The sequence below is a fragment of the Oryza brachyantha genome, chromosome 4, assembly GCF_000231095.2.
Source record: "Oryza brachyantha chromosome 4, ObraRS2, whole genome shotgun sequence".
NCBI lineage: Eukaryota > Viridiplantae > Streptophyta > Magnoliopsida > Poales > Poaceae > Oryza > Oryza brachyantha.
In genome coordinates this window covers 15052611-15077231 of record NC_023166.2, presented here as the reverse complement: position 1 = coordinate 15077231, position 24621 = coordinate 15052611, and the positions used below count along the sequence as shown (strand labels likewise).

Below are 24621 nucleotides of genomic sequence, written 5' to 3'. Positions count from 1 at the left end.
GAAACTGAATCCTGAGCTCAGCATAAGTTGGGCACAACTACAAAATTACTGACATGAGACGCATGCTTGGTAAGAACAAATCATGATTATCGCCTTGTTGGCACGATCCGAGAGGATACCTACATCTGGTTGATCTGGAGCCCCTGACGAGAAAGGTCTAAACTAAACTAAACTTTTGACGTTTCACCGCTAAACTGTAGAGCAGCAGCCAGCAAGGCACCAGTAATCCAAATATCGAATGCAAGGAGAATTCTTTATCTACATGTCATTAAAAAAGATTAAAAAAATTAGAGGTTACCTCTGTGCCACTAAAAAGATTTTAGGCATCCATATGTTATTGACCTAACTTTCTTTTGCCTACATACTATTTTGGATAAATGAAGACTTAGCCGTGCCAAATGGAGGTGTAAAAAGACGGTTTTGACCTTGTTAGTAAATAAACGATAGAAATAAATTTAAAACAGTAAATAAATAAGAAAAATCAGTAAATAATTTACTGATTCTCCATACTTATTTCCTGATTTAAAATTAATGCTCTAAATTATTTACTGATTCTCCATATTTATTTACTATTTTAAATTTATTTCTGTCATTTATTTACTAACAAGGGCAAAACATTCTTTTTACGTCTCCATTTGACACCGTTAAGTCTCCGTCCATCTAAAATAGGATGCAGGGAAAAGAAAGTTAGGTATACAGACGTCGCACATAGGTAATCACTATTTTTTAGTGGCATATAGGCAAAGGACTCAGGACCCATGGTTGTCTCACTTATGCCCCGTTTAGTTCCCAAAAATTTTCACCCAAAAATATTACATCAAATTTTTGGACACCTAAATAGAGTATTAAATATAGATAAATCGAAAAACTAATTACACAGTTATGTGAGAAATTGTGAGACAAATCTTTTGAGCCTAATTAGTACATGATTAGCCATAAGCGCTACAGTAACCCACATGTGCTAATGACGGATTAATTAGGTTTAAAAGATTCGTCCTGCGGTTTCCACGCCAGCCGTGAAATTCGTTTTTTCATTCGTGTCCGAAAACCTCTTTCGACACCCGATCAAACGTCTGATGTGATATGTAAAAATTTTCATTTCACGTGCTAAACACCCCTTAATCATGGCCAGCGATCAACTGATCACTTCTGTCCTCCTCCTCCTCCATCACGCAAGGTCTAACCATCCTTCGCAAAAAGCAGTTCACCCAGTGTCAGTTTGTGTTCCAGAAAAAGGATGGTAACGCACGAAGTTCACCTGAGACGGCCCTGGAACTCCGCTCCTTTCCCCAACACAGAAAGTTTGAGACTTTTCGGTTTCAGCTTCCCTCATTTCTGATTTTCTCATTTCATCAAGGCACGGAACAATGCGATCTTTGCGGGGTGTTTGCAGCTGAAATTTCGCAAAAATCCCTCCACGTTCAGAGTGCCGAAGTGTACACGTTCTGCGGCCACAAGCTATGGGATTTCCAAATCGCAAAATAAATGAACGAAGCTGCAAGTTTTTCCACGCAATGGCCGCGTGATCCACGCGACCAACACCCCCTCCACATCCACGCTCACGAGCAGCGCGAGCGAAAGCTGCCCGTCGCCCCGTCCGACGGCGAGGCGACGAGCCGCGGGTCACGTGCCCGCGTGGCACGCCAGTGCGTCTACTTAAGGCCGTCTCGGACCTACCTACTCGCGGCACTTTACTTGCCTGCTTGATATTGCAGTATACTGTACTGTGCTCGCGGACGACGATGGCTGCGCGGTGCTGGGTATGGGGCTTCGTCGTCGCGCTGCTGGCGGCGGCGGCGGTGGTGGCGGAGGTGGCTGATGGGGAGGAGGAAGGGAAGTGGGAGCCGCTGATTCGGATGCCGACGGAGGAGGGGGAGGACGCTGAGGCTGCTGCTCCTGCTCCTGCTCCTGCGGCGCCGGAGCGTGTGGGGACGAGGTGGGCCGTGCTCGTCGCCGGCTCCTCCGGCTACGGGAACTACCGGCACCAGGTGAGCCGGCGGCATCGGTCTAGGGGCGCGGCGACGGTGGTCTGGGGGCGGGGCGACGGTATAGATTAGAGACCAGAAAAGGAACTGCCGTTGGGGAAAGTTTGAAACTTTTGGTCAATTCCCCTTTCCTGGGCGTGTTCTGCAGCCAGTTTGTGTTGGGTCTTTTCGGTTCGGGGTGTTACATTCTTGCTGCAGTGTTTCTTCGAATTTGTGGTAGATGTTAATTCGTATGGTAATCTATAACACCCCTGCTCCAAGATCGTCTGTTCTTCTACCAAGCTCCTGCTGTCTGACCACTGAAATTGGCCTTTGGGATGTTCTGTTCGTTCAGGGCCCGGTTATCCTATCCGAATTACTTGCTTCTTTAATACTATTTAGGAAGCTCCAGGCAGCTATAATTTGCATAAGGTGTTTCCTTTGGGTCATCTCTAAGTCGATAATTAGATGGAGGCGAAATTTCTTGGTAATATCAATTTTGTTCAAGTGAAGATATTTGGAACTACTGTAAAATATCATGACTAAGATACCACTATAAATAGCATCTTCCTGCATGATCTACGTTTGTTTAGGGTTTAATTGACAAACATGGAGGCCGGGGTGGTAAAGCTCACTTAACAATTGTATGAATGCTTGCTTAAGGGACGTTGGTGTTTCCTGGTTTATGGCAGGCCGATGTGTGCCATGCATACCAGATTCTGCGGAAGGGAGGAGTGGAGGAAGAGAACATTGTGGTGTTTATGTATGATGATATTGCCCATAATATTCTCAACCCAAGGCCTGGGATCATAATCAACCATCCTATAGGTGGAGATGTTTATGCTGGTGTTCCAAAGGTAGCATTTTTTTCCTTTTGAGGTGCATTTTCAAAAAATAAAAGAGGGTGCAAGTAGTTACAGTTTCGGACTTCAAATTCGATTTCCTTTTCTTTAGCATCTATGTATCTCTAATGCTAGTTCTGTATAAAATTTTTATGCATGTCGATTTTATGCAAGGCTGATTAGCTTAACATGTTTTACAGGACTACACTGGTCATCATGTTACTACTGAAAACTTCTATGCTGTTCTCTTGGGCAATAAAACTGCAGTTACTGGAGGAAGTGGAAAGGTCATAGACAGCAAACCAGAGGATCACATCTTCATCTATTACTCAGATCATGGGGGTCCTGGAGTTCTTGGTGCGTACTCCCACGTTAGATGTTTTAGTTAATTATGTCTGGAGCTTAGCTTACAGTTTACAAATTTTAGGCATGCCCAATCTGCCATATCTTTATGCTGGTGATTTTATTAAGGTGTTACAAAACAAACATGCTTCCAACAGCTACTCGAAAATGGTACATAACATCATCATTTTTTTTATTTTTCCCTCCATTTTTTATAATCCAAAATGATATACTGAGACTGAAATTAAACCATAATTTATTCAGGTTATATATGTCGAAGCATGTGAAAGTGGCAGTATCTTCGAGGGCTTAATGCCAGACAATCTTAATATTTATGTCACAACAGCATCCAATGCAGTTGAAAATAGCTGGGGAACATACTGCCCTGGGGAGGAACCATCACCTCCTCCCGAATACATTACATGTCTAGGCGACATGTACAGTGTTGCTTGGATGGAGGACAGGTAAGCTTCATTAAGTATATATATTAGGTGCAATGTCTTGTGAATTTGTGTTGTTCTTATATAATCTTTTTTGTGCGTGTCAAAGGTATGCCATAAGGTCTTATACAATTCAGTTTTCAGCTTGTCATACTCACAGTAGTTTATATGAGCTACGGTCATGACTGAACATTGTTGGTCCGCTGCAAGCTATCTTGCTCAGTTATCCTTTTACACACTGGAAATTTGGTTCTGCCTTCTGATCTGGGACCATTCTCAAAAGTTCCATCTTTCAAAATCTGTACAATACTGTTTCATCTGTGTGGTCAGAAGTACTGTCACAAGGCATAACATATTAACATGCACGCCTGCTTGTAACTTAGTGTGTTAGACCTGACTACACATAAGTAGTCCACAAGTCACTGTGTTCTTCATAGTGTCAACAAACAAAAGCCTATAAAAATTGGTGAAGACTGGGAAGTATCAATTGATAGAACAGCCAGATGCAATACAAGTACACATATTGCTTTGCTGCTTTATTTATAGTACTTGTAGCAATTATTCTCTGATGCCTGATGTTTTTGAGCAATTTTGTCCTTTTGTCAGTGAGACTCACAATCTAAAGAGGGAAACTATCGAGGATCAGTATGAGGTGGTAAGTGTTGAGTGCACTTTCTTGATATTGATTCAATGCTTCCACTTACTGCTTTCTTGGGCAGGTTAAGAAAAGAACCTCAAATGCAAATAAGTTAAACGAGGGCTCTCATGTCATGGAATATGGTGACAAGACATTCAAGGATGAGAAACTTTTCCTTTATCAAGGTTTTAATCCTGCAAATGGTAACATCACAAACGAGTTGATTTGGCCAGTACCAAAGGCTGCAGTCAATCAAAGAGACGCTGATCTTCTTTTCATGTGGAAGAGGGTAAGTTGTAGACTTCTAGTTATATCTTCAGTTGATTCATTTTCGTCCGTCCTTTCTTTAAAAATCCAAATGCTATGTCTATAATATTGAACTAGCATGGGGCCTGCACATATTGTGTGGTTAACATCGTTATAAATTATATCTATATTATGAGTTCTTATCTTGATATTAATTATTTTTAATTTTAATTCGAATTTCAGATTTTTTTTCTAAATTGTATTTCTACCTGTAACCTCATTTTACTTTTCATTATTTTGTAATTCTCAATTTTGTATTTATACTTGTATTACATAGACTCTTTTTTGCATATTATTTATTTTTCAATTGAATTTTTTGATACTTCTAAATTTATTTATATGTCGACTCTTTCTCTCAATATTACTTATTTTTAACCAGAGTTTTAGATATTTCCAAATTGTATTTATTGATGGACTCTTTACTCAATATTAATTATTTTTAATCTGAAATTCTGGATTTTTTAACTGTATTTACACTTGGACTTTTTACTTTTCTTTATTTTCAATTCTGAAATTTTATTTCTAATCGGATTCTATTTTTTGTTTTTTGATTAATGTGAGATTTTCTAGCCCGTGTGAGCGAACGTAGTGACTTCTTTTCTTACACTACTAATAGTAGTATCGATAAATATTAATACTAAAATTACCATGTTAACTGGAACATCATCACACAGAAGTTATATACTTTGGATGAAATATATATTTTATGAATTATGTTTTCTTTTTTCTTGTTGCTGAATGGTATGGGCGGATGCATGGTCCCTTAATGCATTGACATAGATTGCAGTTCAATGTTATGTTGTTAGGACGGTGGTGTTGATGTAGTTAACCCTTTTATTTCCAAGATATTTGTTCCATGGACGTTTCACCCTTTTTTCCCCCTCTACTTGTGTATGGGAATAATGGAATTATATTTCATATTTGAAAGGGTATAGTGTGATACTATGCGAGCTCTGTTTCACAGAATATGACTAGACATGTTAGACTTCTGAAGTTTTAAGCGAAAAATTTTTTTGGGAGCATATGATAGTTTCTTGCTAATGTTTATATTTATGTTTTCAGTATGAGCAGTTGAATGGAGGATCTGAAGACAAGCTGAAGGTTCTTAGGGAGATCGAAGACACGATAGCACACAGGAAGCATCTTGACAGCAGCATTGATTTCATCGGGAAGCTTGTCTTTGGTTTTGAAAATGGGCCTTTAATCCTTGAGGCTGCTAGAAGCTCTGGTCAATCATTAGTTGACGACTGGGATTGTTTGAAGAAGATGGTGAGTATAAGGTTCTTTTTAACTCTGGTATAATTGTCCTCTTGTTGGCGTTAATTGCTCAAAGCTATGCTTGCCTTTGTCAGGTGCGAATTTTTGAATCTCAGTGCGGATCCCTCACTCAGTATGGCATGAAACACATGAGGGCATTTGCAAACATGTGCAACAATGGTGTCTCCGAGGCCAAAATGATGGAAACAAGCATCAACGCTTGCGGCAGTTACAACTCGGCGAGATGGAGCCCAATGACTGAAGGCGGACACAGTGCTTGATCCCCTGCAGTACAGGTTAAATAGCAAAGGCCTCGGAGATTTGGAGACCTCGTTTGTGTGAACCTATGTATATACCATGGAGACAAGAATGTAGCTAGCGACCCAACAATATGGCCCTTTATGTGATGGGCCAATCAGTAATCAGTGGGTTTCATGTGCTTGTGCCAACAATATGGCTTGTGTGAAGTGGCCCTCTGTAAAGTACTCGATTAGCAATTGATCCAAACATGATTATGACCAATATGTGCATGATGCTGCCTTCAGACTTGACAATAACAGGTAGGCCGATTATTAGTGGACAAAAAAATGATGATCTAAAGTAAGGTAGTGCTGCTCCGACAGCCCTACCAAGATCTCGCTTACATATATATTGCTGGAAAAATGAGATTACAAGCAATATGAAGCTCTTGCCAGCGTCATGCAAGCGAAGCTCCCTTTACAAGTCCTCTTGCACAGAGTGCAAGTTGAACTGAAACTCCTTCAGGTGTCAAAGCTAGCCTGCAGTTTACAGGGATACACCAGTTTATACCATGTTAGTGCATATCGAATAAAAGATAACGTGGCAGAGAGCGGCAGATGCTCCTACCAATTCATGATCTAGTACAACCTTAGTCTTTTCGCACGTGCTTAAACTTATAAATCAAATTTAAATTTATAACCTTAAATTTAGGATTTAGGGTTTATTCACATAATTTATTTTTCAGCATTGGCTTCTAGATCGCTAAAAATCTAGATATAAAAATTTTATTCATAAATTATTTTCTATTTGTAAACATGTTGTCTGGCTTTTCTCAAACAACCACCCCATGCCCCGTAGTCTCTCCAAAGACAACAAAATAGAAAGGATTTCCAGGTCAAAGAGCTTACATGATTTTCTGAGGAAAGATATGAACACCACGATGATCGCTAGTCCTGCCAAGATGCCTACGATTATTGCCACAGTCCGCCCGACGTCATCTTGTGAATAATCTGCAGTACAAAGCCTACTATCAACGCCAGAATCAAAAGGAAATCAGACCAAAGATTAGAATAACATCGATCATATCTACAGTACAGTTACAAAAAGCAGAGCCACTTGCAGAGTGCCTCTTTTCGTTTTGTTTATCGCGAATATATTCAGCATGGCGAGTGGCTAAGGTGCTAAGCTAGCAGATCAGCCGGCGCCCGCCGTCCTAAATAAATTTGATATGCTTAGAGAGATAGGAATCATGTTTAGTGGCCATCACTGAGTCGGAGAATTGAACCCTCTTTCGCACCGGTATATCCAGTACAATAAAAGCAGTGGACGATTATTTAGCTTACGGATTAAGCACTGCCCTGTAGGAAGTTGTTTGAATTCCTGCATAAGAAAGTCCTCATTTTTACTGCCCCTTGACATCATCTTTTCAGTACTAGAATCATCTTTGTCGGTCTCTCTCTTTTTTAGGATCAGAAAGAATAGTTCCTTTTGTTAATGCCGCTTAATCATCTGGTATTCTGGCTAGTGCTGGTATCCTACCAAAGCGAGTCCAATGATATTGTCACTTGCATGCCGTCTACCAGAAAAACCGAAGTGATTAACCTTGCAAATTTCTTATTGCAGGCAATTGACTGAACTACGCCGCTGGAGCTTAGCGGCTGATTTTGCAGACCAAGTGAACATATGATGCTGACACACTGTACCTTATGGGTGGTTCAGTGGTTGTTAGCTTACAAGTATTCTGTAGCCACTAAGCTAATTTTTGATTTCTCAGTACCGCCGCTGCCTGCAATCAAGTGATTGCTCTCTTGTCTTTTTCTCCGTATCATATGGACATATACCTCTTTGAATTTGATCGATAGGTGGCTAAATAAGCTTAACCATATGTAGATTTTATCTTAGACAGCTGAACATACACTGATTATTGTGGTATGTTCATCCGTGGTGCATGCATGGACATAAGATGAAAAGGTTGTCAGTACTCAGTAGTGGACACCCATTCTGTCTGATCTCTCTATCAACTTTGGGAAGTTTACCCATTGCCCAGCGGAATCAATTCCGGTTGCGACTTGTTCAGCTAAGGACTCTGTGCACTGTACTGTACACCATCTAACCGGGATAGCTTAGGACAATTGGCGACTTGCAAGTGGTAAGCTTGATCACTTGATCAGTATAGGTTGCAGAGAATTGATTCGGGTTTGCTGTCCGAAACGCATGAAAAATGCAATTTTTGCACTGTTGCGCATACCTTGTGACGGGCGGAAGTAGAAGCCGTTGGCCCAGTACCTGACGTAGCACTGCGCCAGGTACACGTCGGCGGCCAGTGACGTGCCGCAGGTGCCCTTGAGCTGGCCGACCGCCTGAGCCAGGCACGTCGTGCAGTCGGCGGCGGCGAGGTCGCCCAGGCACTGCGACACCCCCTGCACGTTGCCGGAGCTGCTCACCTTGTACCCGTTCGCGAGGCCGCCCTGCAGCGCGGCGAGGACGGCGTCCCTGTTCTTGAGGAAGTCGGCGTCGCTGTTGGTGCTGGTGCTGCACTTGCGGTACACCATGGCGTTGTCGGGCTGACCGACGAAGTTGCTGCTGTCGTAGCGCACGTAGCACCCCTCCAGCTGCAGCGAGGCGGCGTACGCGCTGGGGCATACCTCGTTGAGCTGCGCCACGGCGTCCCGCACGCACGCTGAGCAGTCGTCGTTGCCCAGGTCCCCGCGGCACTGGTACAGCCCGTACGCCGCCACGCCGTCCCCGGTGCCGTTGCTCCCCGCCGTGAAGCTGTTGTAGCCGCCGTTGGGCGCCGCGTTGGCGAAGGAGGCGAGGAGCGAGTTGAGGTTGCCCTCGAACGGCGTGCCGGGCTGGTACTTGGACGGCGAGCACCCGGCGTAGATGAACGTGCCGGTGGCCGCCTCGGCGACCGTCGTCGCGCCAAGCGCGACGAGGACGGCGAGGACGACGGAGCAGCAAAGCCGGTCGCGCTGGCGCATGACTGAATTGAAACGCTCGCGCTAGCTGCTGGGTCGAAGCGGCGAATGTTTTTCCGATCGAGTCCTTGTCGTGAGAGCGAAGACAAGGTGGTGGGGAGCACGCAGAATAAATGCGAGCTTTTGGTTAAGCTAACGCCTGCGATGCGGATGATCTGTGGTGGTGCGCGCGCGCGGCGTCTCTAGAATTTATACGTCGACTCGGTCACTCGGCACGGTGACGCCTACTTTGCACGGTGCACGGTCGGGTGACTCTGGTCAGTGGTCTACTGGCCTGGTCCTTCTTCGAATAACCCTGAATGATTGCACCGGTACATTCGGTTATCCTTCTGCTGTACCAGATTGGGGTAAGACAGTATGGGCAGTGACAGGATGCAACCTATCATAATCTGTGGCATGGTGTGAAGATAACCAATGTCCAATGCCGTTGTGACGAGTGCACCCGAGGAATAGGCTGTTTGACAAGCTGCATCCTCTGCCTCTAGACTGGAAATCCGGGATGCGGGGATGGGAACAGGATTTTGAGCATTTTTGCTTCGCCAATAAGCAACTGCCGTTTCGAACTTCCAGCTGTCCTTTTTCACTTGGGTGCGGTTGCGTCCGTCGCTCACTGATAGTAGTAGGAACGACAATCTCTGTATTACAGTCAACAGGTTCACAAATCCAAAGTTGACATGAGGGGAGCCTATGTGCTGCACACAAACTTATCGTGGCAACCAACGTGTCGCTTCCAGTAGTATGCGAAAGGAAGTGCATGCCTTTTGGAAGATTACCCTCTTCCAACTGAAGAAGGCTAGATCCGTCGAGATAAAAGAGTAACGCGTGAAGCCGTGAAGGTGAAAGGGCCCCGGCTTTGCACGCCGAGGATTCGGGCGCGCAACAGCTGTGGGCGAGAGCGACCGGGCCGGGAGCCTCGCAGCATACGGCCACCAGCCGCGTCTTTTCAGCGCACTACTTACCTCACGCTCCCGAACGTTCTCAGGCACGGCAACGGCACGGCCCACCTGCGCCGCCGGATGACCAGCAGTCCAAGCATACGCCGCGGCCATGCATATGCGCTCGAGGCGGACACGCGAATTCTGGCCTCGTTTCGGCCCTGCCGCGTCGCGTTGCGGCTATGCCTATGCCACCACCCCGCACCGACACGACCTCGTCAGTACTACTGTTAACTGCAGGTGCAAGTGCAACCCGGCCATGCTGCATACGCGCGTCGTTGCACGGTTTCGTCGGCCGGTCGGGGGATCGTCTATGGTCATTGGTCGATCCAACGAAGCAATGGATGGCCGGTTTCATGAGAGCTCAGCCAGTCTCCGTCGCCAGTTCAGATGCAGGGATTCTGAGGAGAAGAGCCCCTTCCCAGCAGCTATTGAGTTGTTGCTGAAAGTGAACAGGGCAAACAATATCGGTCTGGCTAGGATCTTGGGCCTGAAATCACATGGTTGCTATAATTTCCTCTTGGTAAAAAAGTTTAGTTTGGATCCATCATCCTGTTGTCGAGTTAAAAAAGATCGGTAGCCACGAAAACCTATATAACACATTTCTTATCTTGCAATACTAGGTTAATTGAGATCCCAAGGTAGTATTGCTCTCGATTTTGCTAACATGGAAGTTGACACGGGTCCACTCATGCAAAGTAGGTGCTTGTGTGGCAAAAAAAAAAAAAAAAGTGGGGCCACATAACCCCACAATCTCCTCCTCTCTTTTCTATCCCTCCTCCACTCCACCCATTTCTCTCCATCAATCTACAGAAAATTTAACTATTCGTTATTTTTAGGTTTGTCACTTATTCAAACACCCTTGTTAGATTTGCGCTTAAGAATTTGTCACCAGAGAAATGCTATTTTTTAACTATTTGCCATTTTTGCCTACGGTGGCTTGTTCGCGTGGAAAGCGACGTGGACCCCACCCGTCAGCCAATCCCCTCTCCTTCTCCACCTCCGGCCGGGCGCACGCTGCGGTCGTGTGACGGCGCCGACGTGCTCCCGCTCGCCGAGGAGCTCCTCGTCGTGCCGTCGCACTGGAGGAGCTGCGATGCAGTGCGTCGATGCCTTGCTCCCGCACTGCGCCGGAGTCGATGCGATGTAGATCCGCATTCCGCAGCGCGCCGGCGTGCTCCTCGGCATGCTCCCGCAGTGCGTCGACGCCTTGCTCCCGCGCTGGAGTCGATGCGATGCAGTGCGTGCTCCCACAGCTCCTCGGCGTGCTCCCGCTCGCCGGCGTGCTCCCGCACGACTCGTGCCGCGCTGCATCGACGCACTAGTGAGCAAGGCCTGCGCGGCCGTCTCCGCCGGCAAGGCCGACATCAATTTTCTTTTTCAAAGAGAAGATGGAAACGAGGATTCAATGTTCATACTTTTCCAAGGCCGACATCAATTTTTTTAGCACCTGCACGAGGCCGACGAGCACACTCCTGCAGCTAGTGACGAGCACGCTCCTGCAGCTAGCAACGGCATGGCCGGAGGTGGAGAAGAAGGAGAGAGGATTGGCTGACGGGTGGGGTCCACGTCGCTTTTCACGCGGATGCGCCATGGTGGCTCGTCACGTAGGCAAAAGTAATAAATAGTTAAGAAATAACTTCTCTAGTGATAAATTATTTAGCGCAAAGTAAGAGGGACATTTGGATAAGTGGCAAACCTAAAAATAGTTAAATTCCGCTCTCTCTCTACCGTGTTCTTGGCACCACCATCCCGAAAGAGGCCAGCGGTTGTGGGACCAGTGGGTAGATAGAGGTGCAGGTCGACTAAGGCAGGCAGGTGAGCCTCCCTTGTGATCTTGAGCTCAAAATCTGAGTTACTAGTCATTAGAAACGAGTACGGCCAGTATTTCCAACCCATAATATTAAATATAGTTTTCATAAACTTTTTATTATCAACAAACTAGTATTAGACACTACTCTTCCAATACAAACACCACTATTCCATACTTTAATTTAATGTTACTTATCTCACATGATATCTTGGAGGTTGTGTAGAAACCATGTCTCATGCAAAACATGGTTTTATTTTTTTTTTCTTATTTATTCACTTACCATATTATCTTTCATCTTAAATGACAACTTATTTAATGATATGAACGTCATCCTAGTCAATGGGCTGAGAATGCCCTAATTATTTCTAGCAATATCACATATCCCTAAAGACAAAAGTGTGTATGGCTATGGAAGAACAGATTCCGGGATATGCGAGTAAAGAGTTTAATTCATGATCAAATTTATTTACTACGTCGTACTACCTAATGAGTTCTCGGAGTCCTACTTGAAGAACAGATAATCTCTAGATATAAATGCAATAGCTCCTAGGAGGATAAGGCATCTGAATTTTAGGCCAGATGCAAGCCATCTCGAGTCAAGATCTACGTGGCTGTCTCGCTGCAAGCCAACGACTATATCTGCTGTCTCGCTGCAAGCCAACGACTATATCTCGCCACTTATTTTGTTGCATACTGCGACCTCCGTCGCATACTGTTACCTCCGTTTTATAGCGTAAGATGTTTAATTTTTTTATAATATTTGATCATTCGTTTTATTAAAAATTTAGTATAAATATAAAAACAACAAGTCATGCTTGAAGTTCTTTTAATAATAAAGTAAGTCACAAGCAAAATAAATAATATTTTCATAATATTTTAATAAGACAAATGATCAAACATTGCAAATAAAAAAAATCAAAAATCCTGCATTATGAAATAGAGATACTATACTAATACTAATTGATATGTTACACAAAGTAGAAACAATAGTAAGAATATTACTTGTATTAAGGGTCCAAATTTGTACATAGATTACTTATATCATCTTCTTATTAACATATTATGGATATCTTCACATCAACCGAACCCTATACCTATAAATACTACAGTCGTCTTCTTATTAAGATGAGGAGCCTGGAGTGACATTTTCCTCTCTCCGAGAGTTTTTGGCCTGGGCTATTCTGGGACGAACCGCCGCTATCGGACCAGCCCCCTAGGCAGGTAGATTTCAGCCATGATGTTATTATTATCTTGGTTTAATCGAAATATCAGAAATATGTATCTTTAAATTTAAAAAAGACCTCAGATAGTATTAATTTTTTTTACTGATTTTGCTGATGTAACGTCAGATCGGTCCCACATGTTAGATTATTTTATTTTATTTTTTTCTTTTCTTTTCTTCCTTCTCTTCCTTCATCTCCTCTCTCTTCTTTCTCTTAGCTTGGGGCTGGCAGCGGGAGTCGGTGGACGGTGGCGGAGGCTGGGGCGGACGGCGGTGGGAGGGGGCAGGCTGGCTCGGGCGGGCGGCGATGGGCAAGCAACAGCGAGAGGAGGCGGGCTGGGGCGCGGTCGGCGGTAGCGGCGAGCAGCGGGGCTTTGCTCTCTTCGGGCTTGCTGAGCGCGCTCACGGCCTCCCTGTATGGGCCATCGAACGCATCGGTGACGAACTCGTCAAGCTCCTTCCTGCCGCTAGCCTCGCCGACCGACTTGATGACCACGTCGTGGCGCCCTGGATCCGCGTGCCGTCCGAGAGCTCGAGCATCGGCGTGAACTTGAGCATCAGTACATAGTATTGTTCTTGCATGCAAGTGCTCTTGATTGTTCTTATTTTCCTCATTTTCCGACTCATATCTAGATGCATGCTATGTAGGTTATCTTCAAATTTTTGATTATCTGCCTGTGATTGTAACTGTGATCTCTAACTTGGTTTTCATTGAATAAAGACAATACATGAATTTGGCAGGTAATTTTCTGAGTATTAAGCATTGATTTGTTTTGTGGCATTCCTCAGTTCATTTTAAGAGATGTCTATCTGCACTTATCATTATTCATAATATGCACCACTGAACTTCTCCTCTACATGTTCTGGAGACTGTCAAGTAGTTGCCCCAGAGACGCATGCGGCTTCGTCCGCTCGGCGGCCGCACTCCTGGATCACTTCGCCGCGGCGCATAACTGGTCGTGGTCGTGCACCACCAACCGCGACGACTTCACCTTCCTCCGTGTCTATCACCACCGCCGCGGCAGCGCCACCTTCTCCGACCACCTGATCACGCTGAACGTCACTCGGGGACCGCTCGGACGCATCATCTCCGTGCTCTGCATACAACGCCGCGTTGCCGAGCAGTCGGCGATGCAATGCGAGGTCCTATTCGTCTCGAGGTTCGGCTACAATGGCTCCTGTTCATCTCCGCAGGCCGCCACCGCCCACCGCCGGCCACGAGCTAAGGAGAGAGGATAGGTAGGGACAGGAGGGGAGAAAAAAATAAAAAAAAATATATAACACATGAGACCCACCAAACGTTACATCAGCAAATCTAGTCAAAATGTGAGTCAATACTACCGAGAAATCGCTCTGAACGGATTATATGAGTTTAGAAGTATACATTTCTGATATTTTGGTTAAGGGATAAAAAACAGACTCACGTTTATGTATAGGGAGCTGTTTTAGACTTTTTTCTTGCTATCTTGAAACAGGGCAGTGTTTACGGCCTAGGAAGGTTAGTTTTCGGCCTGGGCTATCTGGGCCGAACCGCCACATCGGCCCAACATAGTATTGATGGGCTGCCGATAATTTTGCGATACCCCTTCCGAGTCTCCGCCGGAACCAGTTGTTCCGAACGTGCGATATCTGCTGTTCGGGTCACGGCGGCTGGAGCCAGAATCCCAGTGTGCGGCGAGTGATATACTTGCGCCGCTTCCCTAGCCAACCCCTAAGGAAGGCCGCCGCTTGGGCGCCAGCCGCCCACCTCCTACCTCGGCGCCGTCCGGCGTTATTCACGGCCAACGAGGTCAGTACACAAAATCCCCTCTTGTTGTTTTTTTGAGGTCAAAATCCCCTCTTGTTGTGGTCTTACAAATCGATACGGAAGATCGATGCGTGCATATTCCTTGCAGTGATTACCGATTAGTTGTTGTGATTTTCAAGATCTAGGTAATTGGCTGTTTTGAGCTGACGGAAAACATAATGTTTTTTTGGGAAATTCTGCTATCCTCGAAAAGGAACTTTGAGATGTCAATATTTTAGGGTAAAATTTTGTTAATATACCGAAATTTTACACTAGAAATATGAGATTTTGAGTAACCTTCTCAAGGATAGTAAGTTTGCTCAATGTCTAGAGAGGCACATTAGTACACTACATATGCCTATAAGCAGTTCTTCAAAATATCAAATGTGTCCTCTTTGTGAAGAACAAGTATCGTGATACCAGATAATAGACTTTCCAGACAGAGATTATAGAAGATTAAAACTATGATAATAGCATTTACAAAGTCACTCACTCTGAATTCCTTGGATATATGTGTCTGATCAAATTTCGCCGAGCTCAGATGGTAGCCTGGTCGGTATAAAAGCAGCTCGTTCTGAAATTTAGTTTTGATCCAATCCAAGGAGTTGCATGAGATTATGCTGTCTTTTCTAACCTGGGAACAAATTGAGCCTGGTTTAGCACTTCTCCGAGTTAGAGCGAGCAAAAAAATAGTTTAGGAGTTAAATACTTGGGGTTTTTTTATCATCCTTGAAAAGTATCTCAAGGTATAAATTTTTAGTACCTCAAGGTACAGTATACCTCAAAGTGCCATACTTTTTACATTAAAAGTATGATAACTTGAGGTACTTTTTCAAGGATAATAAAAAAGCTCTAAATACTTATGTGAAATAGTTTGAGGGAGTATAAATGCATTTCCCAAATACTTAGTATATATCATCCAGCTGTCATGACTAATGAGCACGCTAGGAAGCTTGATTCGGAATGTTTGTCCTGTTAGTTGGTTGTCACTTAGCAGGAAACTGAGGTTAAGCAACACAACCTGGCTCCTTCATAATTCATTATATTTGTTTACCCAAATTCAATTGACCTTGTTCCAATAGGATGAAGGAAATCAGTAGATCTCTTTGTTCCCCGCGTGTGCTTTGTCACTTTCCAATAAGATGCTGTGATATTATCTGGATATTCCTACCTCATGGTAAAAGTGACCAAGCATTCCTGGCCTTTGAACTGCCACATGCATCAAGGTTTGATTCTTCTTGTTTCGGTCAGTCCTACATCACATTTATCACACTGAACCTTGTTTAGACAGGCTGTAGCTAAGTAATCATGCACCGAACCTATGATTATGTATGGGGTGATTGTTTGGCTTTCTCATCCAAACAATATATTTGTAAAGAGAAAACAACTTATAAATAAAACTTTTTATATGCATTCTTAGTGATATAAAAGTCAAGTTTGAAAAATAAACTTTGGTTTAAAACCTCAAAGTCAACTCTAAATTTAAGACTAAAAATTTAAAATTTGATTTAGAAGCATAAAACAAAAGCGAAAAGATGGGGGTGTATATGTTTCGACTCTTCAGATTGATTTGAGTCTGACAAATCCTTTTAGGAGTTTGAGTTTGAAAATTTACCAAGGGGGCATCTTTTGGGGTTTTAAAAGAAAAAGAACAAATAGTATATTTGCAAATAAAAAATAATTTGTGAATAAAAATTTACATATGTGTTATAGAGATCTAAAAGCCAAGGCTGTAAAATAAACTTCATTTAAAATATTAAAATTAATTCTAAATTTAAGTTTAAAAATTTAAATTTTGCTTGCAAGCATAAGAAAAAACTAAAAGATGTAAGCTGCAAGAGGAATTCAAACAGTGCACGCTTCATTTGCCAACTGAAAACGGCATTTTTTTTACTAATCGTGGAGAGGAGACAACACCTTGGCACTTTCCACCCTTGTCTTGTCTGATTATATTTATACTTATAAGTTAAAATTTAAATTTTAACCTTAAAATAGTTGATTTTGGAGGTTTCTTCATCGTATTTATTTTTTAGTCTTACCCTTTAACTACCCTTTAGCTATAGATAGCTAAGAACATATATATATAATTTTTATTCATAAACTATATTTTATTTATAAATACATGTTTCCAAAAGATGGACACCTTTCTTCTTGTTGTTGTCATCTGATACAACCTAAGAACTAGATATCACCATGCACAATAGTCCACGCACAAATAACATCAAATACAACTATGTAATGACGTACTTGTACTGGAGTCGAGACGATGGTCCAAATCGTATGTGTATTTCCCATGTCAGGAGATCAGCTTATCTGTCCGGCTACTCTTTTTTAAGCCCTACCCTCCATGGTGTGCTGACTCAAAAGTGCTATTCTGGTTGATGACTTAACCAGTGTATATTTTGAGCAAAAAACAGGGGTCGTCTTTTAGGTTTCTAAAAGAAAAACCAAAAAATAATTTACAAATAATATATATATATAAAGCAATATAAAAGTTAAGACTATAAAATAAACTTCGGTGAAAAAACTTAAAATTAAATTTAAATTAAGACTAAAAATTTAAATTTTATTACCTCCGTCTCAAAATAAGTTTATTTTTCAGTTTTTGGATACGGTGTGTTTGACTCTTTATCTTATTTAAAAAAATTACAATTAATATTTTTATCGTTACTAGATGATAAAAAAATCAATAGTATTTTATGCGTAACTAATTTTTAAAAGTTTTTAAAAATTTTTTTAAATAAGACGAATGGTCAAACTTTGGACACATAAATCGAAAAATAAAGTTATTATAGGACATAAGTAGTAGCTTATAAGAGCACTTATAGTGTTAGAAACTATCTTGGTTTCTATACTCTATGGTATCATGTCAAGAAACTATCTTTTACCATACAACTTTTATATTTTATTATTACATAACACACTTATCTCTTTTACGTACAGTCTTGTTTTACGTAAAGATATGGATCTTAATCTAAAATTAGTTTCTTTATTTTTGTGTCTATCTCTTTAATATATAACTTGTTATATCGGCAAATTACTTATATGATATAGCAATAAATATATATATAAACTATCGAACCATCCGCGAGAGCCAAAAGAGGCAGTGTCAGTGTCATTCACAAAAGGAGAACGGAGCAAAGGACATCAAGTCTGGTGCATCCTGACTGTACAGAGTTCAGTTGAGATTTCTTGGCCGTGTCGCTTTTTTTTTTTTCTGAAGAAGAACCTGTGGGAACGCAAATATACTCGTGGGGTCCGTCCAGAAAGCAGCGACGATCTAGATGACGAAATTACCCGGGAGAAACGAAAACGAGAGGATACGCGAGGGCGCGACTGTTTCGCTCGTAGTAGTATTGGCGTCCAGTGCTCGCGCAACGCTCGTCACAACCTATCTCCGGACAATTTAGCGGGGTACTAGTACGTACGTACTCTCCCCGGCTCCCCGCGCTTGCGTACCGTACTGGTGCAACTGCAAGCCTACGCTGGAGTCTCACCGCCCGCGGCAGGGCGACCAGCACCGTGTTTATTTTCAGGAGCTAAAGTTTAGCTTTTAATCATATCAAATGTTTGTACGTTTATTATAAATAGTAAATGTGATCTATTAATAAAATCCATCTATAATCTTGGACTAATTTAGGAGACGAATCTAATGAGTATAATTAATCGATGATTAGCCTATGTGATGCTATAGTAAACATTTGCTAATTATAGATTAATTAGGCTAAAAAAATTCGTCTCGCGGATTAGATCTCATTTATGAAATTAATTTTTTTATTAGTCTATATTTAATATTCTAAATTAGTGTCTAAACATCCAATGTGACATGAGGCTAAAAAGTTTAGCCCCATCTAAGCAGCCCTCGGTTTCTCGCCGAAGAACGCGTAGCGCTAAAAAAAAGCCAGCGTCAAGCAGTGTCATCTGACGATGCGTGCGCTGTCCCGGCAGGGTCCCGGAGAGGCAGGACGTGAAGAGAGCACAGGAGATGTGCTGTTTTGTGACCACGCCTGCCGAGCTGACGCCGAGGGGGCAGGCGGGCGAAAGGGGCGGCAGCGGCAGAACGGTGGCGTGCAAAAGTGGCACGGCGAGGACAGCGTGCGCCAACTACTACCGGTACCAGATTGGAGCACGGAGGTACGGATGAGGGCGTACGGGTTCGTACAGTTGTTTCCCACCGTCCGAGGAAGGACTGAATGGCACACGCGTCCAAGCATCCCAGTCCTCGGCGTAGGCAGTCTAAGAGCAAGTATAATTGCAGGAATATAAGCTAGCTAAATACTGATGTGAAAAAGAGAAGATAGAAGAGAGAGGAGAAACTGGCTATAAGCTTATAGCCAGCTCAGGCACAAGAACCAAGATAGCATGTGAGACAGACATGTGGCCCTGCATTAAAGATAAAGAGCTAACTATTATATGAGTGGACTATAAAAAGACTACAAGTAGTCTTATAGCCAGTTTATTGGCTATATTATTAGGCATGCTCTAATCTGATGAGTAAAGCGTGGCAGAAAATTGAACTGCGTGACCGACTGACTGCTCGTGACAAATTTCCAACGAAGGACGGTTGTCATTGCTCACAGATCCTCTGCATGGAGATTTAGGACTAGTGAAACTGAACGGCAGATCCATCGTTTCTGATATTTTCTAGCATGAGGTTTTTTGTTTATTAGTTGTTCTTCAGCTCGATTCATATGGGAAAAACCAGAAGTTCATCATTAATGAACGCTGCTTGCTCAATCCGTCCAACTTGGATTTGTAAAGGGGAAGGAAGTTCTATCATTCATCAACGCCATTTGATCAATCCGTCCAACTTGGATTCGTAAACAATAACAGATCTAAAAACAACAGTTACTCCTCTCCGTTAGTGATTCCAAGATGAACCCCGGCACGCACATGTCGAGAGAGAGAAAATTGATAGCCTCTAATTAAATCCATGGACAAACAGAGAACAAAAAATCAGCCCCTTCCGATGGAACGCATATTTACACCATCCGCCTCCGCCGCCCGACGAGCCTGAAGGAGGAGATCAGCCGGGTCTCCTACTGAGGTTTGATGCTACCACCTACCGAACCCCTTCTTCCCGGCGGCCGCCACGGCGGCGATGCGCTCGAACCGTGACGCGGCGCAAGGGATGGTGATGCCGCCGGGGTGCTGGAAGCCGAACTCCTCCTCGGCCTCCCTCAGCAGCTCCCCGAACATAGGGTGGTTGAAGTACACCACCGGCACCACGTACCTCAGCGACTCGCCGGGGTTGCCGCCGCCGACGTACACCGCCACCTGGCCCTTGGGCGTAACGTCCAGCATCCGCCGCCCGCCGTCCTTCCGCCCGAGGCTCAGCCGCCGCACTAGCGACAGCCCCCACCGCAGCACCGGTGCCAGCCTCTTGGCTTCTCCCTCCTCCTTGCAAGCGCCGCCGGTCGCGCCCGTCGTCTGCAGGCGCAGGTAGCCTCGCCGGCGGCGGCGCCGGACGCAGAGCACCCATCGCCAGGCACTGAGCAGCTTCCGGCCGAGCCGGAACCCACCATGCGACCGCTTTAGCATATCCACAAAGAAACCGCACAAATCCCTCTCTCCTTGGACTGCTTGCACCTTCCTGAGTTGAATGGACTTTGGGAATTGGGAGGGAGGAGGAGTGGCGAGCCAGAACGGGAGCAAGTGGGAGCGCGGTGAGGCTAGAGAAACGAGAGTTTTATAGGGCACGGACACGTAGCGAGCGAGTGAGCTCGATTAAAATTAAGAGCTTTTTAATCATCTTTAAGAAAATACTATAAGATATCATATTTTTTATGTAAAATATATGATATACCTTAAATATATTTTAAGATACTAAAAAATTATACTAAAATTCTTGATACGTTGAGATATTTTTCAAGAACGGTAAAAAAACACTAAAATTAAACTTATTAAGGACGATAAAAAAAACTCTATAATTAAACGGAACGGCTACCCTCTGCGTTCCGCTTGTTTTTTAGGCCTTTTTGGCCACAGGCTAAGATTCGTGCGAGGATTTGGCCAGGATTTACCGGGGTTTCTGGTGGCGAGCGAGGCTGCGTTTGTTCGGTAATGGCGGGTGGTGTGGCGTCGCGCGGGCGTGGTCCATGATTCCCCGGGGGGCTAAGCTGGACAGGGAGAGGTCGCCCGACCCGTTAGGCTACGCTGCTTTCTTCGCTTTCCGCGACTATTGGCATTCGGCAGGATAGACTCACTCGCGTACTTGAATTGAGTTGGAGAAACGCCTTGGACTTGTGCCTTGTATCTCTTGCAATCTTGCAAGAGTTTGGCACCCAGCTCAAAAAGCCGCCTTGAGAATTCAGCATACCTTGCTCCTGGTCGACGTCAGCTCCCAAGCCTCCCAACAGAAAAAGGTCTAAAAGCAGTCTTGCTGTGAAGATCCCAGAATATCAGTTTGGTTCGGAGTAACAGCAAAGCTGCCCATGTTTTCGCTTATTTCATGAATAAGCGAAACAATATATTTATAAATAAAAAATAATTTGTGAATAAAATTTATATATATATAATGATCTAAAAGTTAAGATTGTAAAATAAAAAAATAATTTAAAATCATAAGTTTAAATTTTGGTATATAAGTATAAACAAAACGATAGAGATGAAAATGTCGAACCGACTGGTGCAGTTTAGGTTGTAACTGCAACTAGCAGTATTGGCACATTGTTCTGCATTGATACTATACATCCTGAATTTTGGATTCTATTTCTTACTCCGCTATTCTTTGTACAACCCATTAGATGCCTCTAAACGGCCGTTTGTGAAATCACAACGATAATAATAGAGCGTCGTTCACATCACGTAATTAAAGCTTGTGGGTCAAAAGACTCAAAACTAATCTTTTATCCGTATGACTGAACGACTCGTTCGCATAAAAATACTAGTAGCAAGCACTGGCAATTTTCTTCAAGTTGACTAAGCACGCGTAGCTTTGGTCGAATATGGAAAAAATCAAGCAACGATATAAATTGCGATATGAGAACGGAGATCGTGACGGTGTATTAGATAGACTTTTTTTTGGTGTGAGAGGAGGGTGGGGGGGGGGGGGGGGTGGGGATCACCGATCACGGTGTTTTGTTGGAGCGGGTCTGCGGGTGCGCACACATACGCTCAATTTTTACACGTGTGACCAGCCACGCAACTCGCGGAGAACCACCAGAAATCTGGGAGAGCCTACTCGCGTCGCGTATACTGTATAGCTTCACAGAATATGTGCCTTATTTTACCTCGACATAGTTTTGTCGATGCTGACGACGTATGAAACTGTATCACGGGACAAAATCTGAAGCCCGGAGAGAAACTTATCCAACATCCGGTGTGTAGGGCGCACCTAGGACAGAAAGCACGCGAGTTGTGGATCCCTGTCCCAGTTGCACGGAGAGTTGGAAACGCTTTTTGTCCTGTACTTGCTCCACTCCAAAACGAGAAAACACGGCTTCGTCGAAGGCCGTCCGAGCTCAGGGAGGGTACTAAACGACAGTGGGATTTTTGTTTATGGATGTATCCAGCTGACCTCAGATGTAGCTCCACACGACCACACCATCCCAGTGAGACAGACAGACACGTAGTCTATCAAAACAAATCAATATTAGATGGCACCTGAGTCCCGACTGCGCGCAAGAGTAGATGTACTGTAGGCAAGAGCTTGTGCAAGATACGCGTACATGTGTGCGTCAGTCCATGCCTCCCTTCATCCTGGCATCCTGCATCCAGCTGTGCAGCGGTTGCCGAGAGCTTGCCTTCGCGTTACGCGCGTCACGCCGCCACCTCGGTTCATGCTTCCTTGGTGATCCGGGAACGACGAACCTGCTGCCGGCTGCGGGTAACAGGCTCAGGGTGCTCCTTTGTCGATTGATTGCCGGCCATCTGGCACCAAAAAGATTAGGTGACCAGGACAACTCGAATTGAGGACACCATACCCATGTCCGAGATCATCTTGATATGAACCGCAGTGTCCCGGCAGGTGACCGATCGGCAGGTTGATAGCGCAGCTGCCTGCGTGTGACGTTTCGTTCTGTATGTACAGACACGAGCTTTGCTAGCCGCGCGACGTTTCCATGCGACCGGGCCTCGCTCGAATATCATTGGGCGGCCTCTCTAATCACAATCCTTGTTACAGGAGCCACGACGCTTTCCGACTCAGCAGACAAATCTTTCCCCGATGCCCGCGTGCACGTCGGGTCACGCTCGCCCCCGGGTTGCGGCCTGCACGCACGAGAGCACAAGTTGCACGTTGAACGGTCAGCTAACCAGCCTAGCGCTAGAGATTCTACCGAGCGCCACAACGCGCAACGGCGACGTGCGCCAAAGCAGGATTGGAGCGCGCGGTGGAGAGGTCGGTACAAAGGGACAAAGTGGGCGACGCCCGCGGCCCGCGAGGCAACAATCAAGCGGAGGCGCGGCCGCGAAAGCCGCGGTGGTACGGTGGGGCGCACGCGCGGCACGACCTTCTCCGCCCTACCCGCGAGGAGCATACATGCTGCCGGGAACGCGCAGCGGCCAGCGAGACCGTTCGTTCGAAACGGGCGAGACTCTCTCTCTCTCGTTGGACCACGGCGCCCCAGCGTCGGCACGAGGGAGGGCAAAAGCGGCGGGGCCGTGTCGACCGGTCAGCTCTTGATGCAAGCCGTTCAGCGTACGCAGCGGACATGTCGACAGGTGGTACTGGACGATTCTTTAGCTGTCTGCTGATCGTGTGTAGTGTACGGAGTATTGGACTTCTAGGTGGGAGTAATTTTTTGTAGTACGGAGTTGCTTGGTATAATAGCACTGGTGTGTTTAGGGCCTGTTTAGTTTTCAAATTTTTTTTCTCAAAAACATTTCATCAAATCTTTGGACATCTAAATGAAACAGCAAATATAAATGAAAAAACTAATTACATTGTTAGATGAAAAGTCATGAGACGAATATTTTTAGTCTACTTAGTCCATGATTAGTCATAAGTACTACAGTAACACATATGCGCTAATGGCGTATTAATTAGGCTCAGAAGATTCGTCTCGCGGTTTTCAGGTGAGCTGTGAAGTTTATTTTTTCATCATATCCACAAACCCTTTCTGATGTCCGGTCACGTATCTTACGTGACACCCAACGTTTTTGTTTTTTATTTCTGGAACTAAACATGCTTTTAGGAGTTAAAATTGCGTTGGATGTCACACTGTGTTAGCACTATTCATACTAGTAGTTTAGTGTAGTAGACTGTGTTCATCTATCCAGATAACTACCAGATTCTCCTATTTTTTATGTGTACGTTTTCTAAATTGTTAAACGATGTTTAAAATTTTATATAGGAGGTTGATTTAAAAAATCATAACAATTAATAGATTTTATTGTAACTAATAATTAGTTAATCATCTATTAGTTTGTTGTAACTTTTTTGCGCCGGTTACCTAAACCCACTAAAGAACAAGGCCGTAGTAATTTTAGATCTATCTGGATTTATCATCTATTATTGAATATATCTAATAACCATGTCCTGATTCATTAATGTAAATCTAGTCAAAGTCAAAACATATTATAATGTGTAAACATGTCTAGATTTATCAATTTATCATTGAATATGTCTATTTTAAAATATATATATTTCTCGATTGTTTAGCATAGTCTAACAAGACGTTAAAAGATTTATCTTTAGCCACTTTAGTGATCAAATTTTAAATTTTAAATTAATTATATTTTCTTTGTAAGCATTATATTGACTCTGAAATTATTGGAACAATTAAAATTGTAGTAACTAGTATAGAAATACTTATATTATGATATATTATTTAAATCTTAGAAATATTTATATATCAGGTATGAACAACACTAGACATCATAGATGAGCATGAGATGGGAAGTATTTTTTTTAAGC

At 43.8% G+C, this 24621-nt stretch overlaps 3 protein-coding genes across 3 annotated transcripts; 1 reads left to right on the top strand and 2 right to left on the bottom strand.

Moving 5' to 3' along the window:
* The first annotated feature begins 1345 nt into the window (after window positions 1-1345).
* LOC102703575 (vacuolar-processing enzyme beta-isozyme 1) lies at window positions 1346-6332 on the top strand. The gene is made up of 9 exons (XM_040523769.1): window positions 1346-1988; window positions 2657-2821; window positions 3007-3163; window positions 3234-3319; window positions 3413-3612; window positions 4195-4243; window positions 4308-4514; window positions 5594-5800; window positions 5884-6332. Exons 1-9 carry the CDS (start codon window positions 1743-1745, stop codon window positions 6067-6069), a joined length of 1503 nt encoding a protein of 500 aa, XP_040379703.1. The 5' UTR covers window positions 1346-1742; the 3' UTR covers window positions 6070-6332.
* An 11-nt stretch (window positions 6333-6343) lies between these two features.
* LOC102703300 (plasmodesmata-located protein 8-like) lies at window positions 6344-9159 on the bottom strand. The gene is made up of 3 exons (XM_006652518.3): window positions 8277-9159; window positions 6937-7038; window positions 6344-6567 (listed from the first exon to the last, which is right to left on the bottom strand). Exons 1-3 carry the CDS (start codon window positions 9007-9009, stop codon window positions 6563-6565), a joined length of 840 nt encoding a protein of 279 aa, XP_006652581.2. The 5' UTR covers window positions 9010-9159; the 3' UTR covers window positions 6344-6562.
* Window positions 9160-19518: 10359 nt separating this feature from the next.
* On the bottom strand, window positions 19519-20414 carry LOC102703028 (indole-3-acetic acid-induced protein ARG7). The gene has a single exon (XM_015835838.2). It carries the CDS (start codon window positions 20301-20303, stop codon window positions 19818-19820), a length of 486 nt encoding a protein of 161 aa, XP_015691324.2. The 5' UTR covers window positions 20304-20414; the 3' UTR covers window positions 19519-19817.
* Window positions 20415-24621: the final 4207 nt, after the last annotated feature.